The 25,639-nt window shown below is 43.5% G+C and overlaps 1 protein-coding gene across 2 annotated transcripts in view; it reads right to left on the bottom strand.

Annotated features, from left to right (window-relative positions):
• NRK (Nik related kinase) overlaps positions 1–25,639 on the bottom strand; it is a 70,031-nt gene that overhangs the window by 22,539 nt on the left and 21,853 nt on the right. For both annotated transcript variants that reach the window (XM_083372217.1, XM_083372218.1), the window contains exons 6-20: positions 25,474–25,564; positions 24,192–24,322; positions 23,060–23,114; positions 20,134–20,212; positions 19,222–19,397; positions 18,466–18,538; positions 17,136–17,343; positions 14,775–14,936; positions 14,055–14,219; positions 10,650–10,802; positions 6,580–6,711; positions 5,861–5,928; positions 4,915–5,030; positions 3,462–3,538; positions 1,810–1,934 (exon numbers count right to left, since the gene is read on the bottom strand). In XM_083372217.1, coding sequence (XP_083228343.1) covers positions 1,810–1,934; positions 3,462–3,538; positions 4,915–5,030; positions 5,861–5,928; positions 6,580–6,711; positions 10,650–10,802; positions 14,055–14,219; positions 14,775–14,936; positions 17,136–17,343; positions 18,466–18,538; positions 19,222–19,397; positions 20,134–20,212; positions 23,060–23,114; positions 24,192–24,322; positions 25,474–25,564 — 1,811 coding nt within the window. The remainder of the gene's footprint in view (positions 1–1,809; positions 1,935–3,461; positions 3,539–4,914; positions 5,031–5,860; positions 5,929–6,579; positions 6,712–10,649; positions 10,803–14,054; positions 14,220–14,774; positions 14,937–17,135; positions 17,344–18,465; positions 18,539–19,221; positions 19,398–20,133; positions 20,213–23,059; positions 23,115–24,191; positions 24,323–25,473; positions 25,565–25,639) is intronic.

Here is a 25,639-nt window from a genome sequence, read left to right as displayed (position 1 = left end):
GAAACTTGACATAGGATTAGTTCCTTGTGATTCAAAGATCATTCATGGGTCTTCAAACTTGGCCCTTTTATGACTTGTGGACTTCAGCTCCCAGAATTGGTAAGAACCAATTTGCCAATCTGTCTTCCCAAAGATATACCAAGCTCCATTAACATCCTAGTAAAATCATGGTGGGAAGTCAAACATACGTGTCCTTCAGAAGTTGATTAATTGTTGACACGGATCAGCTAAGACACACCCCCTCTGGGCAACCAGATACAACCTAAGCTACTCATATTCTATTATGTGGTGGCGCATCAGCTCCCTCTGGTCCTGGATGAAGCGGATTATCTAGACCCGTACCAATCGGGCTTCAGGCCTGGGTACAGCACGGAGACGGCATTGGTCGCGCTGGTGAATGATCTCTGGAGGGCTCGGGACAGAGGATACTCCTCTGTTCTAGTCCTATTAGACCTCTCAGCGGCTTTCGATACCATCGACCATGGTATCTTGCTGCGGCGTCTCAGGGGATTGGGAGTGGGAGGCACGGTTCTTCAGTGGTTCTCCTCCTATCTCCTGGGACGTTCGCAGTCGGTGTTGACGGGGGGGCAGAGGTCGACCGCGAGGCCTCTCGCTTGTGGAGTCCCTCAGGGGTCGGTCCTCTCGCCCCTTCTGTTCAACATCTATATGAAACCGCTGGGTGAGATCATTCGTGGTTTTGGAGTTGGGTATCATCAGTATGCTGATGATACCCAACTTTTCATTTCGACCCCAAACCACCCCAGTGATGCCCTCGACGTGATGTCCCGGTGCCTGGAGGCGGTCCGGGTCTGGATGGGGAGGAACAGGCTTCGTCTCAACCCCGACAAGACGGAGTGGCTGTGCGTACCGGCATCCCGGGATATTCAGGATATTCCACCCCTCATTATGGGGGGTGAGTCATTACCTCCTGTAGATAGGGCTCGCAACTTGGGAGTCCTCCTAGATTCACAGCTCTCTTTAGAAGACCATATTGTAGCTGTAACTAGGGGGGCGTTCGCCCAGGTTCGCCTGGTGCGCCAGTTGCGGCCCTATCTAGACCGGGATGCCTTGCGCACGGTCACTCATGCGCTCGTGACCTCTCGTCTTGATTACTGCAACGCTCTCTACATGGGGCTACCCTTGAAGACCACTCGGAGGCTCCAGCTGGCACAGAATGCAGCCGCGAGAGTTGTGTCGGGGGTCTCCCGATACTCCCGTGTTACACCTTTGCTCCGCGAGCTGCATTGGTTGCCAGTTGTCTTCCGGGTGAGGTTCAAGGTGTTGGTAATGACCTACAAAGCCCTCCATGGCATGGGTCCAGAATACCTTGGGGAGCACCTGCAGCCGGCGTCAACTTCCCTCCGCCCAGTACGCTCCCACAGAGAGGGCCTCCTCAGGGTGCCGCCGGTCAAAGAATGCCGACTGGTGGCCCCCAGGGGGAGAGCGTTCTCTGTGGGCGCACCGGACTTATGGAATCATCTTCCGGTAGAGCTCCGGATGGCGCCCGACCTCCGCTCCTTCCGGCGCGACCTTAAAACCCATCTTTTTAAGGAAGCGGGCCTGGCCTGATGGGACGGGGTGGGTTTTGTTATTATGACGTTAATTTTAAATCTGTACTATGGGCATTGTTTAATCATGTTTTAATTAATTTTAACTTTTGTATCTGTTGTTTATGTATTGCCCTGTTAACCGCCCTGAGTCTCTTGAGAGAAGGGCGGTATATAAATTTAATAAATAAATAAATAAATAAATAAATAAACTTTGAAGCTAGTCATTCGTGCTTGGAGGCTGAACATTGGGAGAGCCAACCTTATGTGTCCATCACCCTCATCATCCTCGTCACTGCTGCCCATTTCATCGCTGGAGGAGGAATATTCTAGAGACTTCCGGAGCAGATGGCTGCCAACTTTCTCCTTGTTCCACAAAGCTGGACTCTAAGAATGAGAAGAACCTGGTTTGTAGCTTCAGCACGTACAAGGCCTTGACACACAAAGTACCCCCTGATCTAAGCCCCCTTTAAATACATATCTTTATTATGAATATTTATATATTGTAGAAAAAAAGGTAAAATATGGCAACGTTGCCAAGAACAAATTGTTTGGCCTGACCGTGAGGTGATTAGGAGAGGAGCTCACCTCAACAAAGTCTTTACTTTTACTGTCCTTCTGTCTCTCCTAGCCTCTGCTTTAATTCTGATTTATTACAAGTATTTCTATCTTGGCCTTCAGGATAAAAAGATCCTCCTCAAATAGATTGGAATACAAGCCCGCCATAAATAAAAATACAATAAATATTTGACAACAAACACAGCCCTTACTTGGGAAGGCCCATTTTTAAGCAAGCAGGTAGTTCTCGGCTTACGACTCTAATTGAGCCCACCATTTGAGTTGTAAGTCCTGACAGCCATAAAGTGTGATTGGGCCTGATTTTGTCAGTTTTCACAGCAATCGTAAAGCAAACACCACCGTCATTCAGTGAAGCCATTGTTCCCCCGTTTTTACGGTCCATTCTAACTTCAAACGGTCACTACACAAAGTCAAGGACTACTCATTCCGATTGAGTTCACTCTTTTGCCCCTTGCTTGTATCTGGATTGACCCACAGACCGATTTAGGATATGCCAATGACAAGGCTTTGTATTTAAATGAAACTCTCCTTCAGATCCTTCAGGACTCTTTTGAAGGAAAACCACAGCTCCTCAACCAGATGGTGCACGCATGGTGCCTTCAGAAGACGGTTTGTGCCAGAGCTGGGACTTCTCAGAGAAGTCCAGAAGAGGCTTCTGAATCTCGGAAGAGCAGCTCCTAATCCACCTGACGGCCCAACATTACGACTTCAAAGCAAATGCTTATGGTCAGAGATGAACATCTCATCTAAGAGTGCCACTATACTATAATCCCCAATCAAGATACTTATTTTAACTCAGTGGAATGTTCCAAACGTGATGGCTTCTCCATCATTCTCCTGAATGCAAGCAGAAAGAAGGTAAGTCTAGCTTGCTCTAGCTGGCACAATGTCGAAACCCCATCTTCTGAATCTCTGAACAGTTAAAACATTTCACCAGTCCTCACATCATCCAAAACCCAAAACCCAGTGAAAACAGAGCTCCTTTGGGTCTTGATAAAACAGAGATAAACAGTCAGGGACCTTAATTTGATTAATTAACAGACAGGGACAAAAGGATAAAGAGTCTCTCAATGCCAACTTGACTTCAGTTGACTTGATGGACATCTTCATTAGTAGTGGGGAGGTGGTTTGGTAGCACCTCTTAGATGCCCTTTCAAATGGTTAAAGATATATTTTTAAAGACATCCATTAGGGGTTAGAGTAAAAACAATAAAAAGGGGGGGGAAAGAACATTGATGAAAGTAAAAGAAGAGGAGAACCAAGATAAACCTTGAGACTAGAACAGAATGATAATGTAGAACTGCAGAAGAATTAGAAAGGGAAAAAAAAACTTACTGAAATTTGGCCTGAATGAGATGTATTTTCAAGTTTCTGACAGGACTGGAGATTTCTGTTGTCTAATCTGGAGGACTCTGGATGTTGTAAAGAGAAATATTTACTGATGCATGTATATTATTTAATCATTTAAATAAGAGCACTGGATCTTACAATGTCTATAGATTGCCCCGGGGAATTGGTTACCAGCATTTGTCCAAAACAAAACAATTCAACTGTTCTTAACTCCCAAACAGATGCATTTTGTGTCTCACATATTTGTTGTACTTGAACTGGTAAAGAACACAAAGAAACTCCAGAAACTTCTTTCATCCTGAGTGATTGCGTTTTGTAAAATGGATTTGAGATTTATTTATTTTTTTGCTATTTTATAACACCTCTGTGTTGCTTCAAGGACATTTTAGGGTGGAAACGCAGGAAAGTTTTAAAAAAGAGAATAGTCTGAGCAAATTTAACTTAGCTAAGATAAGCTAAAACAGTGGGCTCCATCAACAATTTAAGAAGTTCCCTGACCTTGGATAGGGGAAAACATTATTTTCACTAACCTCTAACTGAATTTTTTTTGCTAAGCAACAGAGTAATTTTATGGCCTCTACACTCCAAAAATTTTCTCAACTAAAATAAGTCTCACATTCTAAAAATTTTTATACCCTAAAAAGGATATTACTTTATCATTGGTTTAGTGGATTTTTGAAGAAGCACCTGGATATTTCTTGTTTTTTAAAAAATATTTTGATGATTTTGTTTGAATGTCATTGGTTTCCTCTGTCCCATAGTCTGTAGCTTGGCCTTTTTAACTGGGGCATTTAACTACATTTTTTTCTGAGAAGGGGTCTGTATATTTCACCAGATTCTCAAAGGAGTTTGAGACAAAAATATAAACAGGATTGCCCTGGGTTAGGTTGAGAGGTGGAATTATCTGAGGACACCCAGTTGACTTCAACATCCAGGACACCTCTAGATCTCACCGCCTCGCCTTTCTCCTCCCCCCACTGACTCATTTCCATCCAAGCTCAGAGAATCTCTGCTACACGAACCACTGTAAAACATATGGAAATATTCTCCTTCCTGTTTTAAGGCAACCCTCCAGCTCTTCCGACTGACAAATTTACATATCTTGCTTGATAAAATAAAAGGCCAAGGATGACAAAGAAAAAGAAATATCACAACCAGTTAATTTGTTGCAAACACCAACAGCTCCTCTATGGATTTCAGCTTGCCCTGCAGTTAATGGGAACATCTAAAATGCAGATGTTCACACACACACACACACACATATAAAGTTACATTAAGATGGGGCAAGTATGAGCAAAGCAGGTAGCAAACAAATGTACTTAACAGAACCCCTTTTCTCTTCTAGAACTTGCTTTCCCACATTCTCTTTCCTTGGGAATGGACACCTTAAATGCTCTTTGGATCACTCAGAAAGTCTACAGCGGGACCCAAAGATTACCTGAGATTGATTGGCTGTTCTGAACAGACTTGAGGTCCTTTGGTCTGTTGCCGTTGAAATCTTTGTAACTGTTACTGGATTTTCCTTTGGGATCCCCCAGGGGTGGCTGTTGTGTGCTGTAAAGGGTAAAGACGAGAGGAGGAGAAGGAGAGAATGAAAGCAAGTGGAAGGAAGAAGAAGAAGAAGAAGAAGAAGAAGAAGAAGAAGAAGAAGAAGAAGGAGGAGGAGGAGGAGGAGGAGGAGGAGGAGGAGGAGGAGGAGGAGGAGGAGGAGGAGGAGGAGGAGGAGGAGAAAAAGAACAAGGAGAAGGAGAAGGAGAAGGAGAAGGAAGAGATTACATTCAGCCACTACACATTGTGTCCATGCTCTTAGGACCCCATTGTAAAAACTCATTCAAGATTACAATATACTTCAAAGAGCTAATCAATTCCAGAATAACATGCCTAAAACCACAGTAACAAGATTTCCATTAAAAACACTGAAAAGTCCTGGAGACACCACTGAGCTTTGGAAATACCACTCTTAAAGGCTTACAGAGCTCATCTCAAATGCCAGGTAAACATTACAACCCCCCAAATTCTTCCCTGACTTGGAACGTGAATTTGAACCAGAACAGAGTTACCTCCTTCCCCGCTTACAGCTAAAAAGTGAATATGTCTATGAATTTTGCTCAGCTCTTGGGAACTGCAGCAAAAAGCTCTTTTCTTGGGTCTGCTTTCTCCTTTCCCCTTCCACCTTTTCTCTCCACTTCTTCCTCTCTGCTTCCTCCACCCCTCTCTTATCACCTTCACGCTACAGGCTTCCACGGAAGACAATTGGGTCCTGCTGAAATTCTGAATTGTTGGCTTGGAAAGGACTTTTTGAAGCTGGACTGAAGCTACACTTGTCCGAAGGCTGCAAACTGCTCAACTGCATGTATCCCAGTATGAGAAGGAATTGCACCCACCTCGTAGAGAAACTCTGGTGCCCACACGGATCTCTGGGGTAAAAGGTTGATGTTGTCCTTTGAGGGACCTTCAAGATTGAAAGGCCAGGAAAATCAGAACTGATTACATCTGCAATTTTTCTAGCATCTTCTACATCAGCATCTACGGAGATTCTCACCCGTCCCAGCCAAAGGTGCTTTTTCAAAAGGCAACTGTATTTTCTTTTTTTCCTTGAAGTTGTTTCGCTTCACATCCGAGAAGCTTCTTGGATGAGAAGACTCAGAACTGAAGAAGCTTCTCGGATGAGAAGCAAAACGTCTTCAAGGAAAAACGAAGAAAATCCAGTTGCCTTTTGAAAAAGCACCTTTGGGACTTCTAGATCAGCGTTTCTTAACCTCAGCTATTTTCAGATGTGTGGACTTCAACTCCCAGAATCCCCCCAGTCGTGTGATAAAATGGGCACCACACGAAGCTTGCCCAGGAAAGACTTCCAAGAGGGAGAAAAAATAATGAAAACAAAACCACAACACAACAAACCCGGGAGTCTAGAACGCTCAACCGGGAATTGTTTAAAGCTGATTTATTGATGATAACTGTCAGGGGTATCCAGAATTATTATGGGGCAGAATCTTGCCACAGGATCACACCTTGGAAAATGTGATGGTCCCAGAAATACCGTGACATATCCTTACTTTATATCCTCTCTTTCTTCCAAAAATTTCTTCCAAAATTTCGTTACCTTTGGTGGTTGTTCTTCAGTCTGAGGCAGATTCCAAAACACCTCATCCTGGCTGGGACTCAGGGGTGTGACAGCAACATCAGACAACAAACTGCTGTGATACACATCTCGATTCGTCCGGAGGTTTTCATTCTTTATAAGGAAAGCAAACAGAGAAAAAGTTTCTGGTGATGATGACTGTTATTCTATTTCTTTTTCTTTTTTTTTACAGACTCTACTGGTGGCACACTAGAGGTTGCATACGAAAAGCCCCTAGATACAAACTATGCCATCACGGAGGCTACTTTGGTAAATCAAACTGGCAGCAGCCAGAAGCACAGCTGTTGGTGTGGGCAAAAGACTCACGTAGTAGCAAGGAATCTGCTAGAAATATTACTCATGGCCCAGTTCTTAGGCTTGTCAGATGATATCACCTAGAGGAAGCAAACCCAACCTCCTCCGTGGCATCACAACTAAATCTGCAGCATTAATTTAGCTCTGAGTGTTTATTCGAGACTGGGAATCCTAAGCTTTAAGCTATATGCTCATCCATTTCATAACACAAGATTAGATTAAGCCAAGGACTGTAGGAGAAGGGCAGGCAGAACCTGGGTTGCAGCGTCAAGAGAGGATTCACTCTGGCGTCTTTGTCTACATTGAAAGAAAGCTCCTACTATGCCTAATGGACTTATTTTGAGGGAAAACAGCCATCCATCCCATTCCATACCCCAAACTTTCAGCCACAAACTCATCGGTGACAATAACACATCAACGGCTATAGTTTCCGTGACGTTCCGTGGCTGCTGTTAAATCACCCACCCTCAGAAGGAAGCGTAGGGCAGGAGTAACAGAAGAGAAAGGGGGAAAACATTGCCCATCTGTCTTATGCCCGAGAAGAAGGAGGCAAGCCACGCTCGGGCACCCTACTGTGGATTGATGTCTTCTCCCAACCCTGCTCGCCACAACAGCAGCGAATTTGATTCGCTGGGATTCTGCAACACCATAGATCCTGGCAGAATTATGAGAGGAGAGCCTGCAGCAACAGCCTTTCATTTGGCCTCTCTGTCAGGCCTTGCCTGGTGAGAAGGATCCTGCACTCTCAAGAGGGGTATCCTTTATTCACTGGCCGACATTTCTCTCTTCTGAGTCACAGCTGATTAAGGGCCATAACATCTTTCTATCTCCAGGGCTGCAAGCCTGCTCTTTCGAATGAAAATGAAATAAAATAAGATTTCTTTATTACACACATGGCTCTCTGGAGCACGCTGGTACATAACTGGTCTATGCACGTCCGTCAATCCATCCGTCCATTCATCTGTCCATCCATCCGAAATAAAACCTTTCTGGGTTTGTTTTCCCCTTTTGGCGAACATTTCAATTAAGCGCAAATCCAAAGGACGCTTCATTCCCCCCCCTTTCTACAGCACACATTAATTTTTGTAGTCCCCCACCCCCCCATCCCTGAAATAATAAGGAAAGGAAGAGGGATTGGGGTGGGGTGAAGCGGGGAAAGTGGCAGAGCAGCCAGAAAATTTAAGGGACAAATTAGACAAATCTGCATTTCAAAACAAGACAGAATAAAGGGCAGTTGTGGTGTATGTGAGGCCACGTTGTCCATTCCACGTGGCTCAGCAGCAGAAGAGGGGGAAAAACAAAATCAAGGCAGAAGGCAGAGCCTTTGGGGAACTGCTCCCAATGTCTTCCCTCCATTTTTACAAAAAAATAAAAATAAAAAGGGAGGATGTTGCAGGATCTCATATCATCAATTTGTCCCTTTCCACGCCACTGGCAGTTGCTGTAAAATCGAGAAAGATGGAGGGGAGTAGAAGAGACCAGAAAGCAATAACAGTTGGCTGCAACACAGAACTCAGCTGCAAATACAACTCAAGCTGAAAGCAACCATCTTCCAGGGAGATGGGAGATTTCAAAATGGCAGCCGGAACTGGCAACGGCATCTCCAGAAAAATCTCATCTCGAGGATAAAGGCTTGTGAGCTTGGATTGCGGCTTGCAGATTTAAGAAGCAACCAAGAGTTTTCTCTGCTTGCTTTGCTGGCTGAGGAATTCTGGGAGTTGAAGTCCACAAGTCTTAAAGTTGCCAAGGTTGAGAAGCCTGGGCTTTGGGGGTACCTGCAAGCCTAGCATCCCCGAATCAATCCTTAGAAACAGGCCTTTTGTGTCACTGCAAAGAAGAGTCCGAGGAGACTTTAATGTCGCTCAGAAGCAACATTAATTTGTCAGTTTGGGAGGAACAATATGGTATTGATAAACCCTGGAAACTTTCAATCCAAGCCAGCCTGTGGATGCTGGACTTGGACAGCTTTGCCCTTTGGGAGGGGGTGGGAAAAAGAGGAGAGATGTGAAGCTGGGAGGGGTGTGTGTGTGAAGAAGACAAGTGATTAATTGGTCTGACAATTGCCAAAGCAGTTGGAAAGGACAAGATGACGTAATCTTGACGTTGGAAAGGAAGTCAACGGCTGTTGTGGCTTCTTAGGAGCCCCAAAAGATTGGATTAAGGAAAAAACTGGGATTGTCCTATTAGAATAGAGCAGTCTTAAGCTGTTGTGGAAGGGCAGAAAATAAAATTCTCTAAGTTTCCCTCCTCCCATTGTAGCAAAGAATAATAATACTCTTATCAATTGGCACAGGAATTAAAACAGATCAGATTTGGAAAGTATTGGGAATCACGCTAGTGGATTTAAAGGTAGACCCGTCCTAAAAGAGAGCTGTGGGGGGGGGGGGGATGGAATCCCTTTGCATATGTAGGTGTTGGAGAAAATGTGCTATCCTCAATTTCAACAGGTTTGATTAATTATTAGTTAGGTTTCTATATAGCCTTTTGACCCAGATACAGCTATATGATGCCTACATGGTGATCCCATTCTCATATGTGGGCATGCAACATTTTTTATTTTTATTTTATTTTATTTTAATTCCATTTATATCCCGCCCTTCTCCGAAGACTCAGGGCAGCTTACAAGCTTAGCAGTAGCCTTCATTCTATGTATATGCCTGCTTATTAGGGCTTTCACACACACCCCAAGCGGCATTATTACAAAGTCAGCTTATTGCCCCCAACAATCTGGGTCCTCATTTTACCTACCTCGGAAGGATGGAAGGCTGAGTCAACCTTGAGCCTGGTGGGATGCGAACCTGCACTAATTGCAGGCAGCTGGTGTTACTTAAGGAGGCATTAGCCCACTGCTCCACCAAGGCATTGCTCCACCAAACATTCAGTCTACCTGAAGACAATTAACTCCCTCCCTCCTAAAAATCCTATCTACCGGCTACATTATAATCTTCCTTTCCTTCCTTCCTTCCTTCCTTCCTTCCTTCCTTCCTTCCTTCCTTCCTTCCTTCCTTCCTTCCTTCCTTCCTCCCTCCCTCCCTCCCTCCCTCCCTCCCTCCCTCCCTCCTAAAAATTCTTTCTTCTGGTTACGTTATAACCTTCCTTCCTTCCTTCCTTCCTTCCTCCCTTCCCTTCCTTTTTTTTCTCTCTCTCTCTCTCCTCCCCCCTCTCCCCATCTCAATCAAGGGACCCTTGAGGCATTCAGCACCTCAGGCAGGGAGAAGGAGCCAGGGTTTAGAGCCTTACTTGAAAGGCTAACAGGGTTGGGGCCACCCTGATCTCCGAGGAGCAGACATTCCGTAAGGCAAAGCGACTGCAGAAAAGCCCCCTCTTTGGCTGACGGGATTTGCAGCATGCCTAAATATCCTGGATCGGACTGGACAACTACAGACGCTGGTCCTTCAAGTAGCCTGCTCCCAAATCATTTCGTGCTTGGTACTATCATCTCAAGTGGTTCTCAACTATTGTGTAGACCAGGGGTCCCCAAACCCTGGCCCGTGGATCCCAGCGCCGGTCCACGGCATGCCAGAAGCCGCAGACATAAACAAAGCCCCATCCACGGCATGCAGGCAGCACGCAAAACCACGCCCCCTCCGGTCCACGGAAAAACCTCTTTCTCCACGTAACCGGTCCCTGGTGCCCCAAAGATTGGGGGCCACTGGGGTGGACCTTTCTGATCCAAGGGATGGTGGGAATGACCAAGCGATCTTTCCTGTCCAATAAACATGGTAAGAATTCCCAACCTGGGCCACCGCGGCTCGTTGCAAGGCTGGCGTACATGGGCTGGAACTACTGCCAGAACGCCCGCTCCCGTGAGGGGTGGTCTCCTGGCTGAGGACAGCTGTCCAGCTGAGGTCCGGCTGGACGCCGTTACTTTTCGGAAGCTTCTTTTCTGCCTGCAGAGAAAGCAAGAGCAAGAACTGAGTATCGTTATTCCGCAGAGGATGCAAACTTCATCCCAATTTATCTTGTTCTCTTCACTCCGAAGATCAGATAGAGGCATCTCTATGCATTTCTTGCTAGCCCTTTGCTCTTTTTTTCTTTTTAAAAAGAAAAACTTAAATCAACAAAATCGAATCTCTTCCGTTCAATAGCAAGAGATACATAACTAAAAAGGTTATATATATATATCTCTTTTGTCGCTTTCTATTGGAGAGTCTATGCTATTTTCCTTCGGAGTGCATATGACGGATTGTTTTAATATCCATCCAGCCTTTTTTTTTGGTGTATAGATATCCAGAATCCCACTGATCAGATTTTGATTTTGGCCTTAACTCATGACCCAAACCAATCCATACGTGATGTTCATGGAAGTCCTCTCTTCTTTGGGGCTTTAACTTAACTTAAATAGCTAGCACGGCATTGCTTTTTTTTCCTGGCTTATGGCAAAACAAATTTATTCACAGTTTTTATTGATAGCATAGTCAAAGCCCTTGCAGCTTGACTTAAGCTGAAAGAAAAATGCTTGTGCGGGTTTTAGACAAGCAGTTTGGGTAGATTTTTCAAATTAATCCACTATGGAAAATATATATACATATATATATATAAAGTAAGCCTTCGCAAAAAACGCAGAATCCCACTTACTGGATAAGCACCTATGAAGGCAATCCTTGACTTGCAAGAGTTTCATTTAGTGACCGTTCAAAGTTACAGCGGCACTGAAAAAGTGACTTATGTCTGTTTTTTTCACACTGATGACCTAGGCGATCAAAATTCGGGCGCTTGGCCACTGACTCATACTTACGACCGTCACTGTTTCCCAAGGTCACATGATCCCCTTTTGCGACCTTCTGACTTAACAACATAAAGAGGGGCAAAACCCACTTTAAAAATGTCTCACTTAGCCACAGCAATTTTGGGCTCAATTGTGGTCATAAGTCGAATTACCTGTTCAGTGCATGTGTGTGTGTGTGTGTGTGTGTGTGTGTGTATACATATACAAACAATTAAGCAGTGGAACAACCTGCCTCCAGAGGTGGTGAATGCTCCAACACTGGAGGTTTTTAAGAAGAGACTGCGCAGCCATTTGCCTGAAATGGTATAGGCTTTCCTGCCTGAGCAGGGGGTTGGACTAGATGACCTCCAAGGTCCCTTCCAACTTTATATTATTATTATTATTATTATTATTATTATTATTATTATTATTATTATTATTATTATTATTATTATTATTATTATTGGATAGAAGTGTCCCCATCCAAAGGAACTGTCAGTATCAGTTTGTGTCCTGCCACTGTCGCACACTGCCTACAGAGACTTCCTGCCTACTTTTGCTAATGTCAGAAATACACAATAAGGACATCTGGATTAAAATTTAACCAGAATGGCCCAGGCTGTATTTTACTATGCATTTTATTCCCTCTACAAAGAGGTAAATTGTGAAATGCAAGCCAGAGATGCAAACGGATATTGGAGCTGACTTTTTTGCAACGCGTTTTCTACCTTTTAGCCCTCCCCTGAGTTCTTGCTTTTCCTTTTGGGAAAAAAAAAGAGAGAGAGAATGTGGAAGGGATAAAAGAGAACTTAATAATCTACTTTCTAAAAGCCAGGAAGAGCAGTAACACTTTGCAGCCACGTTTTTTTTTCCCTTAAATCCTTTATACAGGTGGTCCTCCACTTACGATCGCAGTGGGACAACCGTGACCTGGATGGCTGAGAATCTCTCTAGACATTTAAAACATATGGATTTCAACTGCCTGAACTGTAAACTTTGCCTTTGTGGACTTGTAGACCTCAGCTCCCAGAATTCCCTCACAAACCCAGTTGGCTGAGCAATTCTGGGAGTTGAAGGGACATGACAGCAGTGTTCCAGTATCTCAGGGGCTGCCCCAAAGAAGAGGGAGCCAAGCGATTCTCCAAAGCACCTGAAAGCAGAACAAGAAGCAACGGATGGAAACTAGTCAAGGAGAGAAGCAACCTGGAACTAAGGAGAAACTTCCTGACAGTGAGAACAATTAACCAGTGGAACAACCTGCCTTCAAAAGTTGTGGGTGCTCCAACACTGGAGGTTTTTAAGAACAGACTGGACAGCCATTTGTCTGAAATGGTATAGGGTTTCCTGCCTGAGCAGGGGGTTGGACTAGATGACCTCCAAGGTCTCTTCCAACTTATTATTATTATATTATATTATATAAGTCCACAAGTCTTAAAAGTGGCCAAGTTTGGAGACCCCCTGCTCTTAGGCAGGAGAATTCAAGGAGGAGAAAAACTCCATAACTGAGTGTGAGTTTTCCTCTTTTTTTGAGAATGAAGTTCAATCTAAGATCGAATTCCACCCTCCTCACTTCAAACTCTGCTTGAACGTCCTCAGAAAACCGCTATTCTCCGATTCGCCTGGCTACCTCTAGAGGAGGTCTTGTGATTTTGGAAAATGTCCCTCCAGGCTGTTTTTAACTCATCGATGAATGAGTCTTTTCTTATCGTTCTTTTTTTTTCCCCTTTTCTAAAAGCATTCTTACAAAATAAATAAATAAAAAGCCTCAATTAGGTTTCTATTCAGCCCAAAACAACAATCTATTTATTTGCAAGCTGGAGATGGAAAGAGATGGTTTCAAGCCACATGAGATTTTCCTTTTTTTAAATAATAATAATAATAATAATAATAATAATAATAATAATAATAATAATAATAATAATAAGAAGAAGAAGAAGAAGAAGAAGAAGAAGAAGAAGAAGAAGAAGAAGAAGAAGAAGAAGAAGAAGAAGTTGGAAGGGACCTTGGAGGTCATCTAGTCCAGCCCCCTCCTCAGGCAGGAAACCCTATACCATTTCAGACAAATGGCTGTCCAGTCTCTTCTTAAAAACTTCCAGTGTCGGAGCATTCACCGCTTCTGGAGGCAGGTTGTTCCACTAGTTTGTTGTTCTCACTGTCAGGAAGTTTCTCCTTAGTTCTAGGTTGCTTCTCTCCTTGACTAGTTTCCATCCGTTGCTTCTTGTCCTGCTTTCAGGTGCTTTGGAGAATAGTTTGGTTCCCTCTTTTACGACAAACAACCAGGCTCAGAGAATTCCCACCCACCCCAAACACCCCTTGTTGCTTCTTTTTCCTTCTAAAGCCTGTTTGTTTTTTTTAAAATTAAAAACCATTTTTATGTGGCAAGTGGCCAAACCCGACATAGACCAGGATAGGTGGTTAGTAAGCTGGGCTTTACCTCTTTGCTCCCGCAGTTTGACAAAAGACCCTGTGGAAGATTAAAGATCTTAGGACTCTCCTTATTCTTCTGCTGGTGCTCGTGTTGGAGACAAAGGAGCTGGGTCTGGTCTTTGGGAAGCGTCCGATGAAACTTCTTCCCGTGAGCCCCTTCGTCTGCTTTTCTCTAGAACAGGAAAGGAAAAAAAAAGCTACAAGAACGGCCCTATAATCAAAAGAAGTTCGGCCAAGTTGGCTTAGGTCAACCGTGTCTTTCATTTGATGATCAGCAACAGCAGAACCAGGGGTGGGATTCAGCCGGTTCGCACCACTTCGGCAGAACCGGTAGCTAATTTTTTTGTTGCCCAGGTCCAGAATGGACTTCCGGAAGCGGTATCCACTACAGAGAACCGGTTGTTCACCTATTTGAATCCCACCACTGAGCAGAACCGATCTTGGATATCTGAAATCCACTCTGGCAAGTGGGAGAAGACCTTAGGAATAGATAGACTTGGGTTGTCTTTTTTTTTTCCTTCTCAGTGATGTTGCTCCCTGAGCTGTGCAAGAAATGATTGGCGCACGGAATCCTCTAAGTCAGAGGTGGGCAATGATGGACCCTTTATGACTTGTATCCGGCTCAGGAATTCTGGGAGTTGAAGTCCCTGGGCCTCCAAGGCCTGTTCCAGCTCTATTCTGATTGGATGCAAAATACCCCAAAGATGTCTCCTCTGTACAACCATACCTGTTGCATTCCTGGGTTTTGGACTGCGTCCCCTTTGCACCACGCCTCCTCTGGCTTCTCCCGGTTGTGTTTATCCTTCTGCATGTTGCCTAGGGCCGCTTTGCTCTCCGGGTGCCTCTTTTCAAAGTCCAGATGTTTCCGAAGCTCTTCCTTTTTCTGATGCTGAACACAGGCCAAGAAATTACGTTGCTTTCATTTCATCTTTATTCGGAGGCATCTCATAAAAGGAGTAATTATTCGTGTCACCGGCAGCATTGGGCAGCGTCTGTTCAGACACTCTCGGATTCTTTAGCTCGGTGGAAACCACCAACCTTTCCCCAAGAAATATTCTTTTCCTCTTACTGCGTTTGGCTATCATTCAACCGACAAATAAATTGATATGAAATTGTCCTGAGCAAGCGCTCAGATGAAGAAAAAGATATATCCTCATCCATTTTCTCCATACCGAGCATCGTTTTAAATGCCTTTATTCGCCTCTTTGCAAATCTCGTTCCCCCAAGGTAAACAGATCCCACATTAGAGGTTTCTATGTACTAACATAGAACTGGACACGACTTAGCGGCTGAACAACAACAATATATTAACGTAATTAAAGATAACCTTTCTTGTCACTTTTTACTGTGAGCACACTGGCCCAAATTAAAAATGAAATCCTGTTGCTTGCTCTCAAAGGAACGTATATATCTACCCATACGCATACATAAGGGACGTGGTGGCTCAGTGGGTTAGGCCGCTGAGCTTGTCGATCAGAAGGTCGGCAGTTTGGTGGGTTGAATCCCAAGTGCCGCGTAGCAGAGTGAGTGCCTGTTACTCGTCCCAGCTTCTGCCAACCTAGCAGTTCGAAAGCACGTAAAAATGCAAGTAGAAAAATAGGGACCACTACGGTGGGAAGGTAACAGCGTTCCGTGTGCCTTTGGCGTCTAGTCATGCCGGCCACATGACCACGGAGACGTCCTCGGACAAGCGCTGGCTCTTCGGCTTTGAAACGCAGATGAGCACCGGCCCCTAGAGTGGGAAACGACTAGCACACATGTGCGGGGGAACCTTTACCTTTACACATACATAACACACATACACACATGCTATATACATACATATATACCTACCCTATATATATGGGGTAGGTATATACACACACACACACATATCACTGTCCAGTCCCCCCCCCAGAAGGTAACAAGGAAAACAGGTGGTTTAGAGGATGTGTAGCACCATCACTTTAATCGTTCTAGCTATCTATTTCTGTTCCTTCCCGAACTGCTGGCATCCTTTTTCTAATGCAATGAGAAAAAAATGAGCACCATGTTCCAAATGTCTGAAGACATTCAACCCTTGCTTGAGCAAGGGGGTTGGACTAGAAGGCCTCTAAGGTCCTGTCCGGCTCTGTTATTCTGCGTCCAGCTGCACCCTGGCTCTCTGACTGAATGCTAGTTCTCAGGTGGTTGAAAGTAAACCACTAGATCTGGCCGATACTAAAACGAGGAACAGATGGAAGCCGAATCGCTTGCTCAAAAGGGAATCCCTTCCAACATTGGTGTGTGTGTGTGTGTGTAAGAGCGCAAATAAAAAAAAAGATGGAAGAATTTTGAATATTGTTGATTTTAAATAGAACTGGCATTCCAATACTCAAGTGTTGTTGGGATTCTTTCCCTAATAGCTCGAAGGTTCTGTTCTGTTCTGTTCTGTTCTATTCTTTCTGTTCTATTCTGTTCTGCTCTGTATTTCTATTCTATTCTATTCTATTCCATTCCATTCCATTCCATTTCTCTATTCTATTCTGCTCTGTAATTCTGTTCTATTCTCTATTCTATTCTTATTTTTCTATTCTATTCTACTCTACTCTATTCTATTCTATTCTATTCTATTCTATTCTATTCTATTCTATTCTATTCTATTCTATTTGTTCTATTCTGTTCTGCTCTGTATTTCTATTCTATTCTGTTCTGTTCTATTCTATTCTATTCCATTTCTCTATTCTATTCTGCTCTGTAATTCTATTCTATTCTCTATTCTATTCTTATTTCTCTATTCTATTCTATTCTATTCTATTCTATTCTATTCTATTCTATTCTATTCTATTCTATTCTATTCTATTCTATTCTATTCTATTCTATTCTATTCTATTCTATTCTATTCCATTTGTCTATTCTATTCCATTTGTCTATTCTATTCTATTCTATTCTATTCTATTCTATTCTATTCTATTCTATTCTATTCTATTCTATTCTATTCTATTCTATTCTATTCTATTCTATTCTACTCTACTCTATTCTAAACAAGCAAGGCGACAGGAGAAGGCCAGCCGAATATAACGGAAGCCAACCACAACATCCTCCCCCCCAAATCAATTTCAGTTCCTACATCTTCCAACTTCTTCCTCTGCAGTTTTTGCTCCACGATGCGCTTCTGCCTCTCCTCCAGAAGCTGCCTCTTGTAGTTGTCCTGGTGTTTCTGTTGCTGCTGTTGCATCGGCTGCAGGCAGGGGGGATCTGAACGGGATTTGTTCTCCTGCTGAAGTCGGAGGAACTCTCGGCGCAGGGTGGATTCACCCGGGAGATTCACAATGGAGCTTAATTTAGAAACACACATGGACGCAGAATGAGACAGAGAAAGAGGCAGGAAGAGAAAAGAGAGAGAAAGAGAGAAAAAGAAAAAAGAGAAAAAGGGGGAGAGAGAAAGAGAAAGAGAGATGGAAAGAAAAAAGGAAGAAAGGAAGAAAGAAAGAAAGAAAGAAAGAAAGAAAGAAAGAAAGAAAGAAAGAAAGAAAGGATAATCTGTTTGACTAATTCTAGTATTAAGATAGCCCAGCAAATGCCAAAAAAGTTGCCAAAAAATAACTCTGCAGAATCTCCCTGGTTCAGCTTCCAGACCAGCCTCTGTTTTAGCAACTTTTCAGAATCTTAGCTAAAGCTGATTATCTGTTCGCTAGAGACCTCACTTCACCGCTGCCTTCCCCAAACCAATTTTAGCATCTGTTCACACTTTGCATTCAACAGCAAACACTGGAAGAGGAACAAAAGAAGGATTCAGCTATATTTTTGAATTTGCATGGAAACCCATCTGCTGAGGTTCTGGGTGGTTAGCGAGGGGGGTGGGGGTGGGAGGGGGTGGAGGAGAAGGCATAAAAGCCCTAGAAAAATGCAGTCCTCCTAGTTAAGCTGAATTTCCTAAAAACCTCAGCGGCTGGAGTAGGGGCCATGTACAATTTTTGTTTCGCTTAAAAAAAGAAAAAGATTAGAGACACTTGGAATTCGTGGGTCCTTATTAGCCAACTCGGTCCTTCTCTCCACACCCAACAGACACAGGCTGGAGCCTACAAGATTTATTTTCCCATCTTTTCTTGCAGAATCCACTGGTGGCGAGGGTTACCAGATCCGCCCTGACTTTTTCCTCTCATTTAAGCATCTCTGATTTTTGCAAACCAGATCCAGTAGCCCTCCAAAGAACGGTCACCCTGCTTAAGAGAAACTGGCAGGGATTTCAACATGGCCAACCTGGAAAGCATCTTCTAACCATGGTGAAGGTAACAGGCTAACTTGGAAGACACCTGCCAGGTGGCCTATGTACAGCAGGGGTGTCCATCCTTGGCAACTTTTAAGGCCTGTGGACATCAACAGGTTGGGAGAATTTTGGCCCCTTAGGGGACCATCGTGGAACTGTTCTGATTTGATCTGCAAACGGGCAATGAGACCTTGGTTCGCCTTCGTCTTCGTTCAGCTCGTCCCCTTCATCCTCACTTCCACTGTACTCATATTCTGTTTCATCTAAAAAAAGAGAGAGAGAGAGGGATGGGAGCAAAGTCATACAAGGACGCATTATTGTTCCAGCCACGGTACAGAAAATCTGTTCTGTGTGTGTGTGTGTGTGTGTGTGTGTGTGTGAGAGAGAGAGAGAGAGGGAGGGAGGGAGGGAGGGAGGGAGAGTGAAAGAAAGTGCACACAGAGGAAAGGAATTGAGCTATCAGATTGCTCTATCTATCTATCTATCTATCTATCTATCTATCTATCATCTATCTATCTATCTATCTATCTATCTATCTATCTATCTATCTATCTATCTATCTATCTATCTATCTATCTATCTATCTAATTAATCTACCCAAAGATTAACCATTTATGGCAAAGGGATCCCCAAGAAGAGATGGAAAAAGTCATTTTAACTTGAGGCTCTATGTTCAAAATTTCACCCCTTTTTAATATCCAACTTATATCCAATTTATGTTTTTTTATGTCCAATTTCTTTGACCCTTCCTCTACTCAGCTGATGTCACGATTTGAGTTCCTGTATCGGAAACCATTGTTTTCAACTGTTTTCAACCCTTCCTCTACTCCCAACCTATTGAGATGCCTTCCTTCGTCATTACTTGATGTGCAAACTGATTTTCAGGCTTTACTCTTCCATGCAAACCACTCTCTAAGGTCAATAGTGACTGGAACATGGACATTACCTTTTTCTCCTTTTTTCTTCCTGGTTCTGTCTAGATGATCTTTTAGCAAGATGCGTACTTGGCGTTCATTTTGCATGTCCCTGATGAAGGAATGTTTGAGCAAGGTCTCAGTCACAGGGCGATGCATGTAATTTTTAACCAAGCAACTGTCCACAAAGTTGAGAAACTTTTTTGACCTTAAAAAAAACAAAACAAGAAAAATGACATAAATAACCGCACTTCATGGAGAACTTGGTTGTGTCTTCTTCTAAGACACAAGCAAAATAGTTAGGTTCCCATGTCATACTAAGCCAAGATCTTGCTTTTATGGTGTCTTGTTAAATTAGCCAGAATCCGTCTTATGGATCGGCAAACTAACCATGGCTTGCTTGACTTTCTTCCTCTTTTGAGGGGTATTTCTAATCTTTTAGTTGTGGGGTCCTTGGTACTCTCTGAGCTTGATTGTTTTCTTACAGATGTTTCATTACCCAGCTAGGTAGTATAATCAGTGCTACCAAAAGGGAAACATAGCTTCCATCAATGGGGACAGGGCAAGCCACTTCTACATAAACAGAGAGCAAACGCTACTCACTTCCAACCCTGATGATGCTCCTTAGTTGGGTAATGAAACATCTGCAAGAAAATAACTAAGCACAGACAGCATCAAGGACCCCACAGTTGTTATCTTCCTCCTCCTCCTCCCCCTCCTCCTCCTCCTCTTCCCATTCCACTAACCCCCATTCCCTTCTAACACTGATGATGTTCCCTAGTTGGGTAATGAAACGTCTGCAAGTAAACCGCCAAACTCGGAAAGCCCCCTCGACTTCAATCTGAAGGACATGATGAGATGGCAACTGTTGAGGGGCCCAACAGACCTTCCATCCCAACAATACACAACTACGGATTCATTATAACTGAAATCAAACACTTTACCATTTCCGGGATTTCAGTTTCGGAGAAGGGTTCCGTGGAATCAGAAAGAGAGCTCGCATAGGATGCATGTCACACAAAGCTACAATTTAAAAGAAAAATACACCCACATAAACACAAAAGATTTTTTTAAAAGCACTTTGAGCCGGGTTTACATCCCCACCGCCCATCACTGTTGCTTAAGTTCTCCAATCCTGCAGGGTGAGATACTAAAAAGCTGTCAGGAAGCTTCATCTAAACCAGGGGTGTCCAACCTTGGCCACTTCAAGACTTGTGGATTTCAACTCCCAGAATTCTGACTGGGGAATGCTGGCTTAGGAATTCTGGAAATCGGACTCCACAAGTCTTAAAATTGCCAAGGTTGGACACCCTTATTCCATACAGTTTTGGGATAGTCTACTTCTGTGCATAGAAATCACCCAGAGGAGGTGAGCATGGGTTTTGAAGGTAACATCAGCACTAGACTGTTCAGGCAAGCTGTCCCTTGACTACACAACGCAGCCCTTGTCTTCTTCTCATCCCATAATCTAAACACTTTTATGACCACCCATTAGCTTCCAGAAAACAACCTTTAATCCATCACAAGGCTAAAGGATATAAACCCGATCCTTTCCCTTCCCTTATGCTCCTTTACCCAAAGCAGCTTTGATCCCTCCCTGTTGGAACCCCATGGAAGACGCTGGGGTTTAAGAGGCAGAGACGGCCAAGAGATGTTGTAGGTTGTTCCTCCACCAGGCAACATCTTCAGAAGATTCCTCACCCTGGGGATAGTTTCCCTTTGATTGGCCAGACCCCAGGCGACTCATCAAAAATGGCAAGTCTCAACTGGCCTTTGCTGGTAAGGAGTGTGAAAGGGTGAAAATCAAACTCAGCTGAAAAGCTTCCCTTTGCAACTGGGGGACACAACACTCATCATTCCAGCTCAGCCGATCTACATTTGAAGGCTCTTCACTTGCTCGGACAGCCAGACGAGAAAGATGAGTCTGACTGTGTGAAGCATCTTTCTCTTCGCTTCTTGCCCTCTCTGCTTTGGCTAAGACAAAGACCTTGCTAATTTTCACGATTCCCTCCAACTGCTAACGCCTTGTGATTTCCATAATAGCCTGTATCGTTTGACACAGAAAACCACAATTCTTGCAGCTGCAACCCAGCGTGGGGGCAGGAGGAGATTCTTGTGGCGTAGAAGCCACACAATGACTTCAAAAGGGGATACGAATTGGACACATACTGAGTAGCAGATCCATTTTTTTCTTTTTGCTTTTAACAAGAAAAGAGTCGACCTAACAGCACATCCTTTGGTGCAAAAAACAAAACAAAACAAAAATAGTATAATAGAGTTGGAAGGGACCTTGGAGGACAACTAGTCCAACCCCCTGCTCAAGCAGGAGACTCTACCATTCTGGACAAATGGCTGTTCAGTTTCTTCTTAAAAACCTCCAGTGATGGAGCATCCACAATTTCTGGAGGCAAGTTGTTCCATTGATTGATTGTTCTCACTGTCAGGAAGTTTCTCCTTAGCTCTAGGTTGCTGCTGTCCTTGATTAGTTTCCATCCGTTGCTTCTTGTCCTGCCTTCAGGGGCTTTGGAGAATCGCTTGACCCCCAATTCTTAGTAGGAGCCCCTCAAATATGGGAACGCTGCTATCATGTCACCCCTAGTTCTTTTCTCTAGACTAACCATGCCCAATTCCTGCAACTGTTCTTTGCATGCTTTAGCCTCCAGTCTCCTAATCGTCTTAGTTGCTCTTCTCTGCACTCTTTCCAGAGTCTCTACATCTTTCTTATAATGTGGTGACCAAAACAAACAAACAAACAAAAAAATGAAATTGTGATTCTGTTTAAAAGTCAGATAGTCACAGGATCAAAAGCAGTGGTAAGATTCAAATATGTGAACAACCAGTTCTCTGCGTGGCTGCTGCTTTCCAGAAGTCCATTCTGGGCCTGGGCAACAAAAAATTAGCTACCGGTTCTGCTGAAGTGGTGCAAACTGGCTGAATCCCACCACTGATCAAAAGCTGCCTGCTGGATGATACACCCTCCCACAAACAACAAAGAGGGATAGAGTCAAGGTCACATAAAGTACTAATACCACTTTATAATGCCTTGGTAAGGCCACACTTGGAAAACGGCATCCAGCTTTGGTCACCACGATATGAAAAAGATGTTGAGACTCTAAAAAGAGTACAGAGAAGAGCAACAAAGATGATCAGGGGACTGGAGGCTAAAACATACAAGGAACTTTTGCTGGAATTGGGGCTGAGCTTGTCGATCAGAAGGTCGGCAGTTTGGCGGGTCGAATCCCGAGTGCCGCGTAGCAGAGTGAGTGCCTGTTACTTGTCCCAGCTTCTGCCAACCTAGCAGTTCGAAAGCACGTAAAAATGCAAGTAGAAAAATAGGGACCACTGCAGTGGGAAGGTAACAGCGTTCCGTGCGCCTTTGGCGTCTAGTCATGCCGGCCACATGACCATGTCTTTGGACAAGCACTGGCTCTTCGGCTTTGAAACGGAGATGAGCACCGGTCCCTAGAGTTGGAAACGACTAGCACACATGTGCGGGGGAACCTTTACCTTTTTAATGAAGAGAAGGTCGAGGGGTGACATGATAGCAGTCTTCCAATATCTCAGGGGCTGCCCCAAAGAAGAGGGAGTCAAGCTATTCTCCAAAGTGCCTAAAGGCAGGACAAGAAGCAATGGATGGAAACTAACCAAAGAGAGAAGCAACCTAGAACTAAGGAGAAACTTCCTGACAGTTAGAACAATTAACCAGTGGAACAACCTGCCTCCAGAAGCGGTGAAAGTTCTAACACCAGAAGTTTTAAAGAAGAGAATGGACAGCCATTTGTCTGAAATGGTATAGGGATCTCTAAGGCCCCTTCCATCATCATCATCATCATCGTCATCATCATCAAGAATGAGATGCAGTCAACTTACGGGGAGCTCCTTCAGCCATTTCTATTGCGGTGATGCCTAAGGACCACAGGTCACTCTAGAAAACAAAAGACTTTGATGAATGAAAAACAAGAGTCAAATAGGAAATATGAGAAAAATGTCTGTATTTAATTGTCATTGATTTAAATAAGAACTGCATTAACTTAAGGTTGGCAAACGAGAATATTATTGGAAGAGGAAGTCAAGTAAAGCTATTATATGGTACTATGGAATTGTAGAAATTGTTATTGGTTGCTTTTTAAACACTAACCCAGACCACATGATGTTTACCAAATATTAAGGTGTATGTTAAAAATTAATAAAACATATTTTTTAAAAAAAGAGTCGAATAGGTTTGTTTAGGGTTTCGTCTATTACGCAAAGCCAGAGAACCAGATTAAGGAAGCCAAAGTTTAGTTTTGTGGTTCTCAACTTAGGCAACTTGAGGATGTATGGACTTCAACTCCCAGCATAGGTGGCTGGGGAATTTTGGGAGTTGATGTCCACACATCTTCGAGTTGAACAGGGTTGAGAAATCTTGGTTTAGTTAATCATGGATATTCATAGCATGGGAACCTAGTCAATTGGTTACAGGCAAGAACTACAGGCAAAACTCACTTAACAACTGTCTTGCTTAACAACAGACATTTTGGTCTACATTGTACTTGTAAGTTGAAAGCTACCTGTAGATACATGGACGGATGGATGATAGACAGACAGACAGACACACAAGGATGGATGGATGGATGGATGATATAGATGGATAGATCATAGATGGATAGATCATAGATGGATGGATGGATGGATAGATGATAGACAGATAGATAGATGAAGATGGATGGATGATATATATAGATGGATAGATGATGGATGGGTAAATAGATGATAGACAGATAGACGAGGATGGATGGATGGATGGATAGATAGATAGATAGATATAGATAGATAGATAGATAGATAGATAGATAGATGGATTGATTCTGGAAGTTAACATCCACAAGTCTTACAGTTGCCAAGATTGGACACCATTGAAAAGTTCAATTGGAGGAATTATTTTTTCCCCTCCTAATAAGGAGCAAATGTATGTTTCCTTTCCACTGACTTGGAGTAGACAGGAGTCAATGGGAAAACTTACTCTATAATCATAGGTTGATTCTGGGTTTTCATCACAAGCGATGACTTCAGGAGCCATCCAATAAGGTGTCCCAATAAAAGTGTTTCTCCTGCCAATCGTCCGGTCCAGCTGAGCGCTGACTCCAAAATCAACTGCAAAAAGAAAAAAGGGAGGGGAAATAAATCACAAACCAATAATGTTGACAACTGCGTATTAGATACAGATGGAGAACAAGCCAGGATGCAAAACTCATTCGATCGAAGGCTGGTTCTTTCGGATATGAAAGAGATCACCAGCCTTTGAGCTCAGATGTCACAGAGAAGCACGGAGTGGCCTCCGAGGGATTCAGAAGTGCCCAGTCTCGCCCTCGGAGGCCTCAAAGAAGAGGTGGAAATCCTCTGTTCATGCAGCAGCCACAGTTTCCTGCTCTTTCTGAAGCGCTTCGAGGCTGAGATGGGGCCGAGATTCCACTTGAGTTGCCGATGAATTTGAAAAAGGAATATCCTAATTGGAGCCATTAAGCTGCACTTGATTGCTCATTCAGGCAGCTTTGCCCTCCATGTTCAATCTGACAGAAGATGACACGTGTGTAGCCATCCAGAAAACTGTGCCCGATTTTGGGATTTTACCACAGCTGTAATCCTTAAAAATACTCCCAGATATATAGATACAGATATATTTATGTATTTGCCGCCAGAAAACCATGCCTGATTTCGGGATTTCACCTCAGTTACAGATATATTTATGTATTCGTAGCTAGAAAACTGTGCCCGATTTCGGGATTTCACCTCAGTTACAGATATATTTATGTATTCGTAGCTAGAAATCTGTGCCCGATTTTGGGATTTCACCACAGTTACAGATATATTTATGTATTTGTGGCTAGAAATCTGTCCCCGATTTTGGGATTTCACCACAGTTACAGATATATTTATGTATTTGTGGCTAGAAAACTGTGCCCGATTTTGGGATTTCACCACAGTTACAGATATATTTATGTATTTGTGGCTAGAAAACCGTGCCCGATTTCGGGATTTCACCTCAGTTACAGATATATTTATGCATTCATAGCTAGAAAACTGTGCCCGATTTCGGGATTTCACCACAGTTACAGATATATTTATGTATTTGCACCTAGAAAACCATGCCCAATTTCGGGATTTCACCACAGTTTAAATCCTTCGAGGACTGTACTGTACTTCAGCTTTTTTTTAATAACAGGCTTATAAAAGACAATCTGGGCTGCTTGTGATGCAGTAGCCTGGACGAGTCTGGAGGAAATCCAGAAGGATCGTCTACGTACCCAATTTTACTTCAGCATTTTCTGTTAACAGCACGTTCTGCCCTTTAATATCTCGGTGGATGACATGGTGGGCGTGCAAGTGGGACAGACCCTAGAAGAAAAAAAAATGACCCAGCTGTAACGTTCTGATGGTGGATCTGACTCATGCTTTGGAAAGAGGCCAGGT

The sequence above is a fragment of the Vipera ursinii genome, assembly GCF_947247035.1.
Source record: "Vipera ursinii genome assembly, chromosome: 12".
NCBI lineage: Eukaryota > Metazoa > Chordata > Lepidosauria > Squamata > Viperidae > Vipera > Vipera ursinii.
This window is presented reverse-complemented; position numbering and strand designations above follow the sequence as displayed.